General features: G+C 44.7%; 1 protein-coding gene across 1 annotated transcript in view; it reads left to right on the top strand.

The window, feature by feature from the left end:
* LOC117445486 (voltage-dependent R-type calcium channel subunit alpha-1E-like) overlaps positions 1-19,616 on the top strand; it is an 85,222-nt gene that overhangs the window by 40,969 nt on the left and 24,637 nt on the right. The window contains exons 20-26 of the mRNA XM_034081210.1: positions 6-102; positions 2,500-2,660; positions 3,376-3,513; positions 5,695-5,896; positions 7,364-7,528; positions 17,272-17,382; positions 17,463-17,543. Coding sequence (XP_033937101.1) covers positions 6-102; positions 2,500-2,660; positions 3,376-3,513; positions 5,695-5,896; positions 7,364-7,528; positions 17,272-17,382; positions 17,463-17,543 — 955 coding nt within the window. The remainder of the gene's footprint in view (positions 1-5; positions 103-2,499; positions 2,661-3,375; positions 3,514-5,694; positions 5,897-7,363; positions 7,529-17,271; positions 17,383-17,462; positions 17,544-19,616) is intronic.

The following is a 19,616-nucleotide window of genomic DNA, read 5'->3' as shown; positions in this document are numbered from 1 at the left end:
CGCAGAAATAACAAAGGACGGGACATAAAGACCATCAAATCGCTGAGAGTTCTGCGAGTCCTCCGACCGCTGAAGACAATCAAGAGACTTCCCAAACTAAAGGTCAGAGTCCGTCGTTATGTCATTCGCACGGAAGCTACGTGTTAGCAACGGAAGTCTATAGTCAGAGGCTACGTGTTAGCAACGGAAGTCTATAGTCAGAAGCTACGCGTTAGCAACGGAAGTCTATAGTCAGAGGCTACGTGTTAGCAACGGAAGTCTATAGTCAGAAGCTACGCGTTAGCAACGGAAGTCTATAGTCAGAAGCTACGCGTTAGCAACGGAAGTCTATAGTCAGAAGCTACGTGTTAGCAACGGAAGTCTATAGTCAGAAGCTACGTGTTAGCAACGGAAGTCTATAGTCAGAAGCTACGTGTTAGCAACGGAAGTCTATAGTCAGAAGCTACGTGTTAGCAACGGAAGTCTATAGTCAGAAGCTACGCGTTAGCAACGGAAGTCTATAGTCAGAGGCTACGTGTTAGCAACGGAAGTCTATAGTCAGAAGCTACGCGTTAGCAACGGAAGTCTATAGTCAGAAGCTACGCGTTAGCAACGGAAGTCTATAGTCAGAAGCTACGTGTTAGCAACGGAAGTCTATAGTCAGAAGCTACGTGTTAGCAACGGAAGTCTATAGTCAGAAGCTACGTGTTAGCAACGGAAGTCTATAGTCAGAAGCTACGTGTTAGCAACGGAAGTCTATAGTCAGAAGCTACGTGTTAGCAGCGGAAGTCTATAGTCAGAAGCTACGTGTTAGCAGCGGAAGTCTATAGTCAGAAGCTACGTGTTAGCAACGGAAGTCTATAGTCAGAAGCTACGTGTTAGCAACGGAAGTCGAATAGTCAGAAGCTACGTGTTAGCAACGGAAGTCTATAGTCAGAAGCTACGTGTTAGCAACGGAAGTCTATAGTCAGAAGCTACGTGTTAGCAACGGAAGTCTATAGTCAGAAGCTACGCGTTAGCAACGGAAGTCGAATAGTCAGAAGCTACGTGTTAGCAATGGAAGTCTATAGTCAGAAGCTACGTGTTAGCAACGGAAGTCTATAGTCAGAAGCTACGTGTTAGCAACGGAAGTCTATAGTCAGAAGCTACGTGTTAGCAACGGAAGTCTATAGTCAGAAGCTACGTGTTAGCAACGGAAGTCTACAGTATAGTCAGAAGCTACGTGTTAGCAACGGAAGTCTATAGTCAGAAGCTACGTGTTAGCAACGGAAGTCTATAGTCAGAAGCTACGTGTTAGCAACGGAAGTCTAATAGTCAGAAGCTACGCGTTAGCAACGGAAGTCTAATAGTCAGAAGCTGCGTGTTAGCAACGGAGGTCTATAGTCAGAAGCTACGTGTTAGCAACGGAAGTCTATAGTCAGAAGCTACGTGTTAGCAACGGAAGTCTATAGTCAGAAGCTACGTGTTAGCAACGGAAGTCTAATAGTCAGAAGCTACGTGTTAGCAACGGAAGTCTATTGTCAGAAGCTACGTGTTAGCAACGGTAACACACGACAACCAATACAAGGGAGGGTGTCAGGGTGTCTGGGTGTCAGGGTGTCAGGGTGTCAGTGTGTCAGGGTGTCAGGGTGTCTGGATGTCAGGGTGTCTGGGTGTCAGGGTGTCTGGGTGTCAGCGTATCAGGGTGTCTGGGTGTCAGGGTATCAGGGTATCAGGGTGTCTGGGTGTCAGGGTGTCAGCGTATCAGGGTGTCTGGGTGTCTGGGTGTCAGGGTGTCAGGGTGTCAGGGTGTCTGGGTGTCAGGGTGTCAGGGTGTCTGGGTGTCAGGGTGTCAGTCAGGGTGTCTGGGTGTCAGGGTGTCAGTCAGGGTGTCTGGGTGTCAGGGAGGGTGTCAGGGTGTCTGGGTGTCAGTCAGGGTGTCTGGGTGTCAGGGTGTCAGGGTGTCTGGGTGTCAGTCAGGGTGTCTGGGTGTCAGTCAGGGTGTCAGGGTGTCTGGGTGTCAGGGTGTCTGGGTGTCAGGGTGTCAGGATATCTGGGTGTCAGGGTGTCTGGGTGTCAGTCAGGGTGTCAGGGTGTCTGGGAGTCAGGGTGTCAGGGTGTCTGGGTGTCAGTCAGGGTGTCTGGGTGTCAGTCAGGGTGTCTGGGTGTCTGGGCGTCAGTCTGGGTGTCAGGGTATCAGGGTGTCAGGGTGTCTGGGTGTCAGGATGTCTGGGTGTCAGTCAGGGTGTCAGGATATCTGGGTGTCAGGGTGTCAGTCAGGGTGTCAGTCAGGGTGTCTGGGTGTCAGGGTGTCAGTCAGGGTGTCAGGGTGTCTGGGTGTCAGGGTGTCAGGGTGTGTGGGTTGAGTTGGTTCCCTTTCACCCGAGACTAGGGAACGTAACTCAGGTGGTCTGGTGATAATGCAGCTTGGTGCTATCCCTGTTCTTTACGCTGTAGTCTGTGCTCGTGGATTTCAGTGCACAGACTGAGCATGCTTCATGGATCTCTCTCCCTCACCACGTGTTTGACCTCCTCCTGCAGGCGGTGTTCGACTGCGTCGTGACGTCTCTGAAGAACGTCTTCAACATCCTCATCGTTTACAAACTGTTCATGTTTATCTTCGCTGTCATCGCCGTGCAGCTTTTCAAGGGGAAGTTCTTCTTCTGCAGCGACAGCTCCAAGGACACGGAGAAGGACTGCCAGTAACGCCTCACCTACTATCACCTCCTCTTCCTCACTTACATCACCTCCTCTTCCTCACTTACTATCACCTCCTCTTCCTCACTTACATCACCTCCTCTTCCTCACTTACATCACCTCTTCTTCCTCACTTACATCACCTCCTCTTCCTCACTCCACCCTGCACTCAGATGTTTATTATCATTGTATTCAGCGTACTTATTCATTTATTTTATTATTTATTTTATTATTTATTCATTTATTTTATTATTTATTTATTTATTTTATTATTTATTCATTTATTTTATTATTTATTTATTTTATTATTTATTCATTTATTTTATTATTTATTTATTTTATTATTTATTCATTTATTTTATTATTTATTTTATTATTTATTTATTTGATTATTTATTCATTTATTTTATTATTTATTTATTTATTTTATTATTTATTCATTTATTTTATTATTTATTTGCCTTTTTTATTTGTTTCCATTATTTTATGACTCCTTACAATTCAGAATTTTCTAATCTTTTGACACTTTTTTCTCTCCTCCTCCTCTTCCTCCTCCTCTTCCTCACCCTCCTCCTCCTCTTCCTCCTCTTCCTCCTCCTCCTCCTCTTCCTCCTCCTCCTCTTCCTCACCCTCCTCTTCCTCACCCTCCTCCTCCTCCTCCTCCTCTTCCTCACCCTCCTCTTCCTCCCCCTCCTCCTCCTCCTCCTCCTCCTCCTCTAGGGGTTACTACATAGACTATGCGAAGGACAAGAAGGAGGTGAAGAGGCGGGAGTGGAGACGTCATGAGTTCCATTATGATAATGTGATCTGGGCTCTCCTGACTCTCTTCACGGTGTCCACGGGGGAAGGCTGGCCGCAGTGAGTCCCTGACAGCAGACTGCGCGTTAGTGTACGGTGGCCCTGAAGGTCAAAACACAACGACTAGTTAACAAAACACAACAAGATTGACTAAAATACTTAAGAGCTTTTTACACGTGACATTTCGCCGAACACACAAAAACAATTGTGTTATTTAGTTATTTTGCTGATTTTAAAACCTGTTTTCTTTTGCTCAAAATTCTGACAAAAGAAAATCACTTTTTAAAAAAAATGGTCACCGCTTCTCAAATTTCTGCCTTTTCTCAAAATCCCCATTTTTTTTTAAGAAAAAATCTGTCTTTTAAAAAATAAATCTGCCTTTTTTTCATTTCACTTTTTTCTGACTTATTTTTCAAAGAAAGATTTGTTTCAAAAAGTTGATTTGCTTTTCAAAATTCGGACTATTTTCAAAAGATATATATATTGTATTCTTACTTGTTTTCACATTTCAGATTATTTTCAAAATTCTCATTTTATATATATATAAAAAAAAAACGTTTTTAACTTTGGATATGTTTTGCAAAGTGTTGTTGTGTTTTGACGATTATGACCTCCAAATAATCCTGACATATAATCCTCATCCTGACCCTTCAACAGAACACCATTTCCCATTCTCACAGCTCATTAGCTTTAATGCGCATTATAACATTATTAACTTTGGGCGTGATCTTACGTAATGCTCAAATCCTTCTTTGATGAAGGAAATATTACGGATATGATCCATTTAACTCAAGGTTTTGCCCCGTCGTTATTCCAAAATAGGATTAATCCAGTATTTCTGGGTTCCTATCGTCCCATCCCTCGCTAATTGACAGCTTCTGTAGGAATTAAATAGCTAATTGACTTCTGATCTCCACCCCAGTAAACAAACTATTTATCGCTGCAAAAGAACACACTGAAAAACTGAAAAGTTCACTTTAAGTTACGTTCAATTTACTACTACTGATAATAATAATAATAATAATAATAATAATAATAATAATACATGTCATATATAAAGCGCTTCTCCTGGTGCTCAATAAGCAAGTAAAGAAGAAAAATAACAACAATTTGTTGACATAATACATTTAATTAACGTCAACGGTTCAGTGTGTGAAAGTCTACACTTGTTCATGAATTGAATCGGCATTACTTTGTGTGTGTGTTACAGTAAAATGAGTCCTCTTCTCGAGCTGTTAAAGCTTTTCTCTAGAGCTCTTATCAGCATTAGCATCCGTTAGCATCCGTTAGCAGCCGTTAGCATCAGTAGGTGGGAAGTAGAGTACAAGTACTTCCTTACTGTACTTAAGTACATTGTTCTGGTATCAGTACTTTACTCCACTACTTATTTTTCTGACGACTTTTTACTTTGACTTCTCACATGTTGAACACAAATACCTGTACTTTCTACTTCTCACATGTTGAACACAAATACCTGTACTTTCTACTTCTCACATGTTGAACACAAATACCTGTACTTTCTACTTCTCACATGTTGAACACAAATACCTGTACTTTCTACTTCTTACATGTTGAACTCAAATACCTGTACTTTCTACTTCTTACATGTTGAACACAAATACCTGTACTTTCTACTTCTTACATGTTGAACTCAAATACCTGTACTTTATACTTCTCTCATGTTGAACTCAAATACCTGTACTTTCTACTTCTCTCATTTTCCAAACAGCTGGTTCCTTTAGTCTGAATGTGTGTTTGGTGGCGTGATCATTATTATTTATTATTATAGTCATTGCGTGCCTATTGATTTGAGCACGATCCGTGTATCCATCACTTCCTGGTCTTCTCTAAAGAAGAGGGACCAATGGAAACGTTGTCATGTTGCCGTTGGTCACCATGGAAACATTCATTAGCTAACAATGACATTATTGTTCTATTGATATAAAGGGAGGTCAGGTACTCTTTAAAGCAGCTGCTAGCTATGGGTACTTTTTACTGAAGGACACTTCAAAGCCTCTTTACTTTGACTTGAGTAAAGAAGTTTAGTCAGTACTTCTACTTTCACCAGAGTATTTTTAAACACGAGTATCTGTACTTCTACTTGAGTAAAGGATGTGTGTACTTGTACTTGGGTAAAGGATATGGGTTATTTTGCCATCTCTGGTTAGCATCCGTTAGCATCAGTTAGCATCAGTTAGCATCCGTTAGCATCAGTTAGCATGGCATCTCCTCTCTCTCCAGGGTCCTCCAGCACTCAGTGGACGTGACGGAGGAGGACAGAGGTCCGAGCCACGGCAACAGGATGGAGATGTCCATTTTCTACGTCATCTACTTCGTCGTCTTCCCTTTCTTCTTCGTCAACATCTTCGTGGCGCTCATCATCATCACTTTCCAGGAGCAGGGGGATAAGATGATGGAGGAGTGCAGCCTGGAGAAGAACGAGGTGAGGGACGATAAACAAAACCCTCTCTGTTTTTAATGACCCGTTAGCCTCTTTTTGCAGCTTTTTTTATTTCATTATTCACACTTTTCTGTCTCTCTTCTGCTTCCTCTTCTGTATTCTATTATATTTCACACTTTTGGAAACCTCCAAGGAAGAATGATCTACTTTAATTTACTCTCGTTACAAATGTGGGCATCCCAAAATTATCTGATAAACGTTTAAACAAGACGTACTTCCTTTACTTAAAAGCTCGGACAACTTTGGCCCGATTCCAAACCACACCCTACCCACTCCCACTCCGTGAAGCTCAACGAGGCTCCCTCCTGTCAGATGGAGGGAGTAACTACAGCGGCAAGCTTTGGGACGGCCTCCCCTCTCTCCGGCAGAAACAGGAAGTGCTGCTCAGATCAGCATCTCTTTCACAACACATTAATAACTCAAATACAACTCCAAACATCTTTAATTGTGTTTTAAACCTGATGTTTATAAGCTTCTTGCAACAGTCTGTACATATACACGACGGGGGGGGGGGGGGGGGGGGGGGTTGTGAAGGGACGTGCAACAACATGAACCTGTCTGTCGGTCGCTTGTTAGCAGACCCTTCACGCGATGGCAGAGCGAACTAGCTAATCGATCGCAGATGGCGTCGTGGTCGCGGACGGATAAAATAAAAAAACTAAATAAAAAAAAACTAAATGGGTCGCGAAATATACTTTGGCGACCGTTAATATACCTGGGCAGCCCGAGTAAAGTCTATGTGTGGGAAACCCTGTCCTCAGTAAAACAAAATGCTGTTATCATGAGGTTGTTAACATCGCAGTTTATCAGTGGATGTTTGCTGGAACTACTTGCTAACAGCTTGTTTCCTGACGGACACACACAGCGTGACTCCGGTCAGGGAGAGACCGGTCTCCAGTCAGCACCGCTGCAGACTCGTTGCTTTGGAACAGCCCTTAATGTGGCGGACCCTCCACGCGAACGTGCAAACGGAGGGGTAGGGTGTAGGGTTAGGGTGTAGGGGGCGGTTTGGAATTGGGCCAAAGTGTATTTGGAGGTGACAGGAACACAGTGATGCTTATACTGTATGCAAAGTACACATGACCAGTCTTTTCTGTAAAGCCTAAAATAAACTTTTGCACAATACAAATTATAAAATCATGACCAAGATAACAAATCATAAACAGTGCAGGCTCAATTGAAATGTTGTTTACATTACACAGTGACACAGAGAAGACAATAATAATAATAATAATAATAATAATAATAATAATGACTTGGGTGACAGGGTATGAGATTGTGTCGTGTGTGTGTGTGTGTGTGTTTTCAGGGATGAGCTGCCAACACTCACGAGCACCATGTACCTACATTTGAGTGATTTTGCTAACTCCTAACTGAACTGCTGAGGCGGTATACGTATATGTTCTGCATGCGGCCCCCCGGCTTTAACCCCTTCTTCCTGTGTTTCAGAGGGCGTGTATAGACTTTGCCCTCGGTGCGAAGCCTCTGACCCGCTACATGCCTCAGAACCGACACACCTTCCAGTACCGCCTCTGGCACTTCGTGGTGTCGCCCTCCTTCGAGTACACCGTGCTGGCCATGATCGCTCTGAACACCATCGTACTGATGATGAAGGTGAGGGGGATGAGGAGAGGGAACATTCTGCAGTAGTACACATAGGCATTGCCCCCCCTAGTGGCTGAAATATGTTACAGCATTACTACTTCTAAAACTGTTCCAATACAAATATTTCGTACATCAATATTTTAATAGATGTAATATAATGATTGTTACAATACAACTCTGAATAATATCATGTTTTGTTTGAAATAATTTCATTTTTGAGCAGTCGCATGTTGTGACGTGTGTGTGTGTGTGTGTGTGGTGTGTGTGTGTGTGGTGTGTGTTGTGTGTGTGTGTGTGTGTGTGATGTGTGTGTGTGTGTGTGACGTATGAGGTTAAGGACACAAGTTCCCTCGCTTTTTTTACATACAAGTGATTCAGCTATTGTATTACAATAAGATATGCGGCGATTTTTAAAACGTCCAATTTCTGGGACGTTTAAGGCGTCTACTTCTGCACTAAGTAGGACACTGGTTAATAATATTGTGTTCAAGTAACCAAGGGATACGGTAGTTATCAAATAAGTATAAGATGTGCACAGTTATGATACGTTTTACAGTATGTAATGCACTGTTGTTGGGGGGGGAGACCGCCCCTTCCATATGAGTGTGTGTACGGCGGGCATGAGGCATGACGGACGAGTTGTGTTCGTATGTGGAAAAGCCGTACTCAGTGCGGTGAGCGCTGGCTTTATTGCTACTGTATCCGTGACCCCACGCAATGACTGTGTACTGACGTCAGTACAAAAGGTTTGCCCCCCCCCCAAGCGCAAATGTCAAACTCCGCCTATGGTAGTACATTTGATAGAAAACTAGAATACGTTTTGTTGTCGCAGGTTCCACCAATATCTAAAGTTAAAGTCACTTTTACTGTCTTCTTTAACACTTTGTTTTTGAAAGTTTTCATTATAAGGAATATCATAATGTAATTGAGCAGTCAAATACATACCGTAGATTCAACGTGCACATTCAAACCAGACCGCCAAAAAGCAGATCAAATATACCCCCCACCCCCAACCCAGTAAAGTACATGTTACTTTGACTGTCTTCTATCAGGAAATGGACGGAGAGGAGTCACTATCTGAATCTTTAGGGCAGGGGTGTCAAACTCAATTTCATCACGGGCCACATCAGCATTATGGTTGCACTCAAAGGGCCGGTTGTAACTTTAAGACTATATAAAAATACATATAAAAATATATCATATATATAAAATAATGTATTATATCACATTATTTCCTCTGCATTGGATTATTATCAGATAGGTTAATAACTTAATAATTAACTACGTCTGAAAGCAGAAGTCTAGGGCAAATAATTGCAAGTCTCTTCAGTGAGAATGTCACAAAATGATTTAAAAAGAGAAGCGAAATTCTGGATAAAAAATATTTTTGAAATAAAAAGTAGCATTTTGAAAAAAAAATCTAATTTTGAGAAAAAGGAATTCTAAGAACAATGCATATTTTGAAGAAAAAAAGGCAAATTCTGAGAAAAAAGTCTAATTTGAGATGCATTGTGGGACATGTAGTTTATGGGCAACGTGCTTCTGTAAAGTAGCATGTAACCGTATAATAAACATATTATATTCTTTGCAAGCTCTTGTGGGGCCACAGAAAATGAAGTCGCGGGCCGGATGTGGCCCCCGGGCCTTGAGTTTGACACCCCTGCTTTAGCGTCTTGGTTGCATGAACATCAAATGGACACTGGTTTGAGTCCTGTGCTTATATAGCGCTTTATAAGGTCTCTGCGAGTTTCAAAATGTGACTTTTTACATTTTTTTTGTGACTTTTTCACGAAATTGTAAAAAGAAAAAAAAGAATCGCACTTTTTCTAAAAGAATATCACTTATTTATAAAATTCGGACTTTTTTGCAAGATTTAGATTTTCTTTAATGACCAAAGATCGGCTTCGCTCCGGGGACTTGTTTCTACCAACTGTCCCTGAGGAAAGTCTCCACATCTTCTGATTATAAGCTGTTTTGACTGCACATAGGCCAAAGATATTTCCCCCAAAAACGTGTAAAAAAAGAAACAATTTAACTTATTTGATACTCATGTTCTTGCACGATTCTTATTGTTTGTGTTCTCAGATTTAATTTTACGTCATGTTGGAATCAAATGTCAGCTATGATCTAACATCTATTGACTTGCCCTTCACCATGTTAAGAGCTACCGACATTCAAGCTATACATTTCAAGAACACACGTCTCATTTCATAAGTTTACAAGCCTTCGTAAGTTGCCCGAAGTTTAACACGCAGAAGGACACATTAGCGTTCATAACGGACTGTGTACATCTTTTGAGAAATTCATGAAAACAGCAATACAATCTGGTTGGTTTGATGAGTAGTAGACAACTCAAACATGTATTTGGGTGTGAGAGGACTGGGCTATCACATGATCTAAAATGGTCTTAACCCCACTGGATATGTTAGGCCTAAACTTAACTTAGATCACTTTTCTAAAACATTTCCAATTTAGCAAAAAACCACTGTATTTTTATGATCAAATAGTTTACACAAGAGACAAGCATGACCATAAGACTAGACAAGCTGCATCAGGCCATCTACGGGCACCTAAACCCAGGACCAAGCTGCATCAGGCCATCTACGGGCACCTAAACCCAGGACCAAGCTGCATCAGGCCATCTACGGGCACCTAAACCCAGGACCAAGCTGCATCAGGCCATCTACGGGCACCAAAACCCAGGACCAAGCTAGCATCAGGCCATCTACGGGCACCTAAACCCAGGACCAAGCTGCATCAGGCCATATACGGGCACCTAAACCCAGGACCAAGCTGCATCAGGCCATCTACGGGCACCTAAACCCAGGACCAAGCTGCATCAGGCCATCTACGGGCACCTAAACCCAGGACCAAGCTACATCAGGCCATCTACGGGCACCTAAACCCAGGACCAAGCTGCATCAGGCCATCTACGGGCACCTAAACCCAGGACCAAGCTGCATCAGGCCATCTACGGGCACCTAAACCCAGGACCGAGCTACATCAGGCCATCTACGGGCACCTAAACCCAGGACCAAGCTACATCAGGCCATCTACGGGCACCTAGACCCAGGACCAAGCTGCATCAGGCCATCTACGGGCACCTAAACCCAGGACCAAGCTGCATCAGGCCATCTACGGGCACCTAAACCCAGGACCAAGCTACATCAGGCCATCTACTGGCACCTAAACCCAGGACCAAGCTGCATCAGGCCATCTACGGGCACCTAAACCCAGGACCAAGCTGCATCAGGCCATCTACGGGCACCTAGACCCAGGACCAAGCTGCATCAGGCCATCTACGGGCACCTAAACCCAGGACCAAGCTGCATCAGGCCATCTACGGGCACCTAAACCCAGGACCAAGCTGCATCAGGCCATCTACGGGCACCTAAACCCAGGACCAAGCTGCATCAGGCCATCTACGGGCACCTAAACCCAGGACCAAGCTACATCAGGCCATCTACGGGCACCTAAACCCAGGACCAAGCTGCATCAGGCCATCTACGGGCACCTAAACCCAGGACCAAGCTGCATCAGGCCATCTACTGGCACCTAAACCCAGGACCAAGCTGCATCAGGCCATCTACGGGCACCTAAACCCAGGACCAAGCTGCATCAGGCCATCTACGGGCACCTAAACCCAGGACCAAGCTACATCAGGCCATCTACGGGCACCTAAACCCAGGACCAAGCTGCATCAGGCCATCTACGGGCACCTAAACCCAGGACCAAGCTGCATCAGGCCATCTACGGGCACCTAAACCCAGGACCAAGCTGCATCAGGCCATCTACGGGCACCGAGACCCAGGACCAAGCTGCATCAGGCCATCTACGGGCACCTAAACCCAGGACCAAGCTGCATCAGGCCATCTACGGGCACCTAAACCCAGGACCAAGCTGCATCAGGCCATCTACGGGCACCTAAACCCAGGACCAAGCTACATCAGGCCATCTACGGGCACCTAAACCCAGGACCAAGCTGCATCAGGCCATCTACGGGCACCTAAACCCAGGACCAAGCTGCATCAGGCCATCTACTGGCACCTACACCCAGGACCAAGCTGCATCAGGCCATCTACGGGCACCTAAACCCAGGACCAAGCTACATCAGGCCATCTACGGGCACCTAAACCCAGGACCAAGCTGCATCAGGCCATCTACGGGCACCTAAACCCAGGACCAAGCTGCATCAGGCCATCTACGGGCACCTAAACCCAGGACCAAGCTACATCAGGCCATCTACGGGCACCTAAACCCAGGACCAAGCTGCATCAGGCCATCTACGGGCACCTAAACCCAGGACCAAGCTGCATCAGGCCATCTACTGGCACCTAAACCCAGGACCAAGCTGCATCAGGCCATCTACGGGCACCTAAACCCAGGACCAAGCTACATCAGGCCATCTACGGGCACCTAAACCCAGGACCAAGCTACATCAGGCCATCTACGGGCACCTAAACCCAGGACCAAGCTGCATCAGGCCATCTACTGGCACCTAAACCCAGGACCAAGCTGCATCAGGCCATCTACGGGCACCTAAACCCAGGACCAAGCTGCATCAGGCCATCTACGGGCACCTAAACCCAGGACCAAGCTACATCAGGCAATCTACGGGCACCTAGACCCAGGACCAAGCTGCATCAGGCCATCTACTGGCACCTAAACCCAGGACCAAGCTGCATCAGGCCATCTACGGGCACCTAAACCCAGGACCAAGCTACATCAGGCCATCTACGGGCACCTAAACCCAGGACCAAGCTGCATCAGGCCATCTACGGGCACCTAGACCCAGGACCAAGCTGCATCAGGCCATCTACGGGCACCTAAACCCAGGACCAAGCTACATCAGGCCATCTACGGGCACCTAAACCCAGGACCAAGCTGCATCAGGCCATCTACGGGCACCTAAACCCAGGACCAAGCTGCATCAGGCCATCTACTGGCACCTAAACCCAGGACCAAGCTGCATCAGGCCATCTACGGGCACCTAAACCCAGGACCAAGCTACATCAGGCCATCTACGGGCACCTAAACCCAGGACCAAGCTGCATCAGGCCATCTACGGGCACCTAAACCCAGGACCAAGCTGCATCAGGCCATCTACTGGCACCTAAACCCAGGACCAAGCTGCATCAGGCCATCTACGGGCACCTAAACCCAGGACCAAGCTGCATCAGGCCATCTACGGGCACCTAGACCCAGGACCAAGCTGCATCAGGCCATCTACGGGCACCTAAACCCAGGACCAAGCTGCATCAGGCCATCTACGGGCACCTAAACCCAGGACCAAGCTGCATCAGGCCATCTACGGGCACCTAGACCCAGGACCAAGCTGCATCAGGCCATCTACGGGCACCTAGACCCAGGACCAAGCTGCATCAGGCCATCTACGGGCACCTAAACCCAGGACCAAGCTACATCAGGCCATCTACGGGCACCTAAACCCAGGACCAAGCTGCATCAGGCCATCTACGGGCACCTAAACCCAGGACCAAGCTGCATCAGGCCATCTACGGGCACCTAAACCCAGGACCAAGCTGCATCAGGCCATCTACGGGCACCTAAACCCAGGACCAAGCTACATCAGGCCATCTACGGGCACCTAAACCCAGGACCAAGCTGCATCAGGCCATCTACGGGCACCTAAACCCAGGACCCCGGGAAGTGTAACTTTTGTCGAGAGCAAAAGCGAACGGGGATCCTTAATAAACATAAACGGTAATGTAATGATTTCCCAAATGGAAGCACGTGTGCGTTCGCCTTCCACTTGTTCGCTAAATGTCTTCTCAGAAACGTCTTCTGTCAGGAAGCTGCGAGTGTTCACACGTTGGTTTCAAAACAAGCCGAGATGCGTCACTGCTTACTGGAAGCGGGAGAAGCTGATGAGTCCTTCCCAGCCGAGTGTGAAGTCCGCTGGTGTTTCCGTCTGAACTTTTGATTGCATATTTCTACTTTGACTTCTATAGCTTTGTTTCATTAGGTAGGTTTTATTGTTACTTACTTTATTATCTTTCTATTGCACATCGGTCCCTTCACTTCTTTATGTATAGAAACATCTGCTTTTATTTCTGTTTTATTTTTATTGCAATTTTTTGACTTCTTATGTTAATATTTGTACTTTTATTTAATTTTATACATTTTCTCTTGAATATCTTTACCTTTACTTTCTATGTTTTTACAAGTATGTTTATTTTGTTCATTTATTTGTATTTTCTTTGATATTTGATTGCACATTCTACCCTTTACATATTTTAAAATATTCTTTATTTTATTACGTTCTGAAATGGAGCGATGGCCAGGCAGCCTCGCCTCTTTCTTCGCTCTGTGCTGGAGCGAGACAGCCCGTATTAAATATTGATCCATAATGTCCAGAGGCTGCTACTTAGCGTGACCTCGTTAGCTGAGGCTGCCTGCCCTCGAGGAGCGGATCCTTTTATAGGGACACAGCTGAGAGGCGAGCAGACTGAGAGACGATGTGTGGGTCTGCAGGGGTCTTCCATCAACCTGTAGACCTGCAGGAGGTTCAGAGGACTGGTGAGGGGACAAGAGAGAGAGAGAGAGGGAGAGATATTTATACATCAACATGTGTCCCCTCTTCTCCATGTCTCTTCTACATCAACATGTGTCCCCTCTTCTTCATGTCTCTTCTACATCAACATGTGTCCCCTCATTTTCTTGTCTCTTTGTGAGGAAGCGCACACACTCCCTCACTAACATGTTGGTCTTAACTATTTGTTTGTTAAGAAAGGTAGTACATGTTTTTTCTGAGTTGCCTTTATTTCAGTTAAAGTTATAAAAACAGTTTACATAGACAAACTAATAAAATGCATCTAAATTCGTTTGTCAGTCTGTAAAACACACAAGCACCAAGTAATCACCATTTCCTTTGTTCAGACCTGGAGGCCATCTTGTCCCAGTGCTCAAATGGGGAGCACGCCTCCAAAGTACTCCTTATATGTGCCGTATGAGTAGGCGGAGTCTGTGGAAAGAGACTCTGAAAGTTTCAGGAACAAAGATTCTCTCTCTTTTTGATCCATTTCTATAAAAACCTGTCTGAAAATGAGCTGATCAGATTTTGGCCACTTGATGATGTCATAACGATGTTTTGTCTTGTGTAGCCAATCAGCAACCAAGGTAACCCCCCCCCCCCCCCCCTTATCACCTGCATCTCCTCTAGAGCTCCATTGAGTTCTTTGTAACCAAATGTCTCTCAGAGGGGCGTGGGGGAGGGGCTCCTTATTTTCATCTAAAGTAACAGACGGAGAATCAGCACTTTGGAAACAGGGCTGAAACAGAGGGGATTATGGGTAATGCTGACATGATCTGTTTGGTGTTCCAGCCTGTCATTACCCGATCCGTCACCCTGCCCGATCGGTTCTGCGCATGTGCGAGAGGGTCCGCCATGTTGGACAACTCCGGACGGCAACACCAGATGGACACTTGACACAGTGGCTTTTAGCAAAGCTCAAAAAGAAAACTCGAGAGAGATGAGTTATTGTTATTACAACGTGACTTCACTATTATTTAACAACTCTTTTTATTGGGTTCTTTTATTTGGGGTTAAGTACATTGTCAGAATAAGTGAGGAATGAATTTAACTTCTGTTAGACAGCCATATGCCATACATTTTTGCATACATTCACAGTAAATATTTATTCAGTATGATAGCTGTCTAACAGAAGTTAAATCTATTTCTCACTTATTCTGACAATGTACTGAACCCCAAATAAAAGAACCCAATAAAAAGAGTTGTTAAATAATAGTGAAGTCACGTTGTAATAACAATAACTCATCTCTCTCGGTTTTTCTTTTTGAGCTTTGCTAAAAGCCACTGTGTCAAGTGTCCATCTTGGGTTGCCGTCCGGACTTCTGGACCATCTCGCACATGCGCAGAACCGATCGGGTAGGGTGACGGATCGGGTAGTGACACAGCCAATCAGTATGGGCTCAGAACAGTCTCATAATACACACGTGCACACAGAAGGATTCACACTTGTGTTTTTCAATGCACACACAAATGTGTTCCGTTTCATATACATGTAAATAAAATCCAAATACAGAAAAAAGTTTTACATGTTTATTTTTGATCCTCACATATTTGTTTTCCGTTTAAAACCGCTGCACCTGCAAACACAAACAGCTTTCTGTGCACGGATCGCTTTGCATTCGTGTGTGGGATCACATGAGCGCGCCCCCACGAGGGTATGATTTCTTGCGTTCATGATGTAGCGCTTCATATACGCATTTTGCGCAGTCCGGTCAGCTCGCTAAACAGAGGGCGGAGCATCAGGTGATCATGCAGAGCTGCGAGTCTCCGTCAGACTCAGCAGCTGATCTGATCCCTCTCTCGCGTCCGGGTATACTTCTCTTGCGTTTGTTACCTTTTTACTAACGGTATCTCGGCACCGAAACCGTAGTTTCAGTTACACACCGGTGGTTTCTGACTTGGCTCGTTGTCAGCCGGTAACCAGCTGCCCAGACATTTCGAGGGGAAAAGGGATGGAAACGGGGCGTTCGTGTGCCGTGGGAAGAACCTCTGTTTATTCACGTTCTTCAGACTAATCAGTTACATTGACACTGTATTGCATAGGCCTACATACAGTTACTTTTCCCGTTCTGACCACTTTCTCTATACTTTCGTCTCTCTCTTCATAACTCCGCACTTCGCCTTGGCCATCACATTTTACACACACACACTCCAAAAACCCCTTGCGGCTGCTACTCTTAAAGTGACAGGCCAAGCCTGTAACACGTTTATGTCCATATCGATCAGATCCAGCTCTCCTGATCGGCCTTTATAGAGAGCACCGATCAAACTATTAAGAGTGAATATCGGCCGATAATGACCGGCGGGGCTCCCCCCCCCGTTGACAGTTCACTGTCTAGCACTGGCTTCGTAGTGCACTGATCGATTAGGCTAAGCTAACCTGTAGCTGCTCCCTCCACACTCACAACAACTTCATACAGACATAAATAAAGCAGCTGTATTCGCCATACAGGAAACACACATTTAAAACGGTTTTGCCAGCCGTTTTTGTGTACACAAGCATTCATCAATGGTTCGGGAAGTGGCGCTGTACCTTAATAATATAAAGGCTTGTATTTGCGTGCATTTCCTGTTCGGAAAGTGGCGCTTACTGAGAGTGGAGGTGTCCTGACACATTAGCGCCTGCAGGCTCCATGGAGCTGTCAGCTCCGGACTGCGCAAAATGCGTACATGAAGCGCTACGTCATGAACGCAAGAAATCTACCCTCGTGGGGGCGCGCTCATGTGATTGGCTTAGAATTGAGGAGACATCTGATTGGCTATAGATAGAAAACATTACAAGTACGAATCGGCTGACCGTCAGGGGAGTCTCAAAAAACCCACACACGAATGCACAGCGACCCGTGCACAGAGAGCGGGTTGTGTTGCAGGTTCAGAGGATTTAAACGGAAAACAAATATGTGAGGATCAAAAATACATATGTAAAACTTTTTTCTGTATTTGGATTTTATTTACATGAATATGAAACGGAACACATTTGTGTGTGCATTGAAAAACACAAGTGTGGATCCGGAAATACAAGTTTGAATCCTTCTGTGTGCATGTGTGTATTATGAGACTGTTCTGAGCCCATAAATCAGAGACAGGCTCTGGATATATCTGAGAGCTGTGGTATATTGATGAAGAACAGGATAACAGGGGACCCTTAAGTAATCCACGTTATGTATCTTTCTCCTAACTCGTACTTCTCCCCTGTGCTCAGTATTACTCCGCCCCTCCAGCCTACGAGGCCGTTCTGAAGCACCTGAACACGGCGTTCACCGTCCTCTTCTCCGTGGAGTGCGTCCTCAAGATCATGGCCTTCGGTTTTCTGGTGAGGAATAAAAAAGATTTCCACCCTGCATGAATGTGAATTTCAAAATCCCTCTCACAGAATCTCTACCGTTTCTGCAGAACTACTTTCGAGACACGTGGAACATCTTTGACTTCATCACTGTTTTGGGAAGCATCACGGAGATCGTGGTGGACGTGCAGGTAAGAAAAACATCGGGATTTTATTTGTATTTGTACTGCAGCCGATCCTACAAAGTAGTTGTATGCAGTATTCATACAGCAAGGTCGTACTACATAACATCGCCCCTTGAACTTTTAACCTCTTGCTTTGATATCAAGGTTCAAAGGCTTTATTGTCAAACGGCGAAAAGACATTTAAATCCCAGGCTCCTCCCACAATGCAACACACGTTGACCTCAGACATTAAAAGAAATAAAATGGGTTTTCGAGCAATAATAAAGTGCAGGAATAAGTCAAACATATACATATAGACCAGGGTTGCCGTTAGCCGGTAATTACCGGTTTTTAGCTGGTAACATTTATTAAAAACCGGTAAATTCAAAACCTGCCGGTCAAAATGTCTGGTAATAATTAGGGAGGCTCCGATCGATCGGCCGCCGGTCATTATCGGCCGATATTCACTCTTAATAGTTTGATCGGTGCTCTCTATAAAGGCCGATCAGGAGAGCTGGATCTGATCCATATGGACATAAACGCGAGTGAAGTGTAACCGGACGCGAGAGAGAGAGATCAGATCAGCTGCTGAGTCTGACCGAGACACGCAGCTCTGCATGATCACCTGAAGCCCCGCCCTCTGTTTAGCGAGCTGCGAGAGAGAGAGAGAGAGAGAGAGAGAGAGAGAGAGAGAGAGAGAGAGAGAGAGGAGAGAGAGAGAGAGAGAGAGAGAGAGAGAGAGAGAGAGAGAGAGAGAGAGAGAGAGAGAGAGAGAGAGAGAGGAGAGAGAGAGAGAGAGAGTAGAGAGAGAGAGAGAGAGATAGAGAGAGAGAGAGAGGCTCAGTTTCTCCCGTGTTATTATTCAAAGTTGATGTAAACTTCTGAATAATGTACGTTATCTACTACAAGTAATTTGTTTGAATGTAATAATTATGTTGTTTGTTGTTTGTGGAATCATTTATTGAAAAATGAATCTGAATTTTTCGATCTGTTACGATTATAAACTGAAGCAATATAAAAAGGAGCCCCGTGAACTGAGTTTTAAACATCAGCATATCTGCTCATAGTCCGGTAATTACCTGCTTACGGAAACTCTGCTACACAACTCTTATTATTATTATTGAAATATGACCGGTAACTTTCACATTTGTCCGGTAAAATAAATTCTGCCCGGACATTTGACGGGCGAGAAAAAATCCTAGCGGAAACCCTGATATAGACTACAACGTGACTATTGCCACTCACCATGGATTGATACTGTGGTTTTGAGTTGGACTCGTGCGCTCTCAAATTACGACCACGACATTCTTGCTATCAATACCATTTATGAAACCCAAAACTCCATACTCTAATAAGAGCAGGCATGCATTGTAAATCAGTGTGTGTATGAAAATACTGATTAATACCTAAACACACATATATTTATAACAGTTGCAACATTTAGGTATTAACACAGATTTTGTGACAGAATACACAGACAAGCATTGCTTATGAATTTAAAAATTAACACAATATATTATGATAATATATTGCATACAGTATCTAAAGAATGCACAATCCTAAATATATCAGAATACTATATACTGTACATACTATATATACATCACAATAGTGAACAAAGTGGTTGCGGTTTTTTCTCAAATGTAAATGCAGTGACGCAGTGTGAGTACAATATACATCTATTATGTGTTTTATTATGTATGTATTTCAACAAGGACCATGCATACTGTCAAAAAATATTTCTGTCTTTACTCCTCGATATTTAACCTTTTCTGTGTGTTGACATTTACGACCAACCCTGGCTCTGGTATCTCTCTTAAGGAATGGGAGGCTCCAGCTATCTTGATAAACAAGTTCAACTCTCGGTCACGAAATGGTTTACGGCCGTGGGAACGCTGGCTTCGAGGCCATTAAGGGTCAAGTGATTCAGGGGGCCCAGCTGTTTAGTCTATCTCCCCAAATATGTTGTTTACTCTCTCTGAACTAGTTAAAAGGCTATCCAGAGATAGGCGCGGCAGAATTGACATGGCAACCCACCCGTGCAGTCAGAACCTTTGGCTGCAGTGACTTGTGATATGAATTCTCCGGCCGTTATACTTG

The sequence above is a fragment of the Pseudochaenichthys georgianus genome, chromosome 4, assembly GCF_902827115.2.
Source record: "Pseudochaenichthys georgianus chromosome 4, fPseGeo1.2, whole genome shotgun sequence".
Lineage (NCBI taxonomy): Eukaryota > Metazoa > Chordata > Actinopteri > Perciformes > Channichthyidae > Pseudochaenichthys > Pseudochaenichthys georgianus.
Note: the sequence above shows the minus strand (reverse complement) of the source record. Positions and strands in the feature narration are given on the sequence as shown.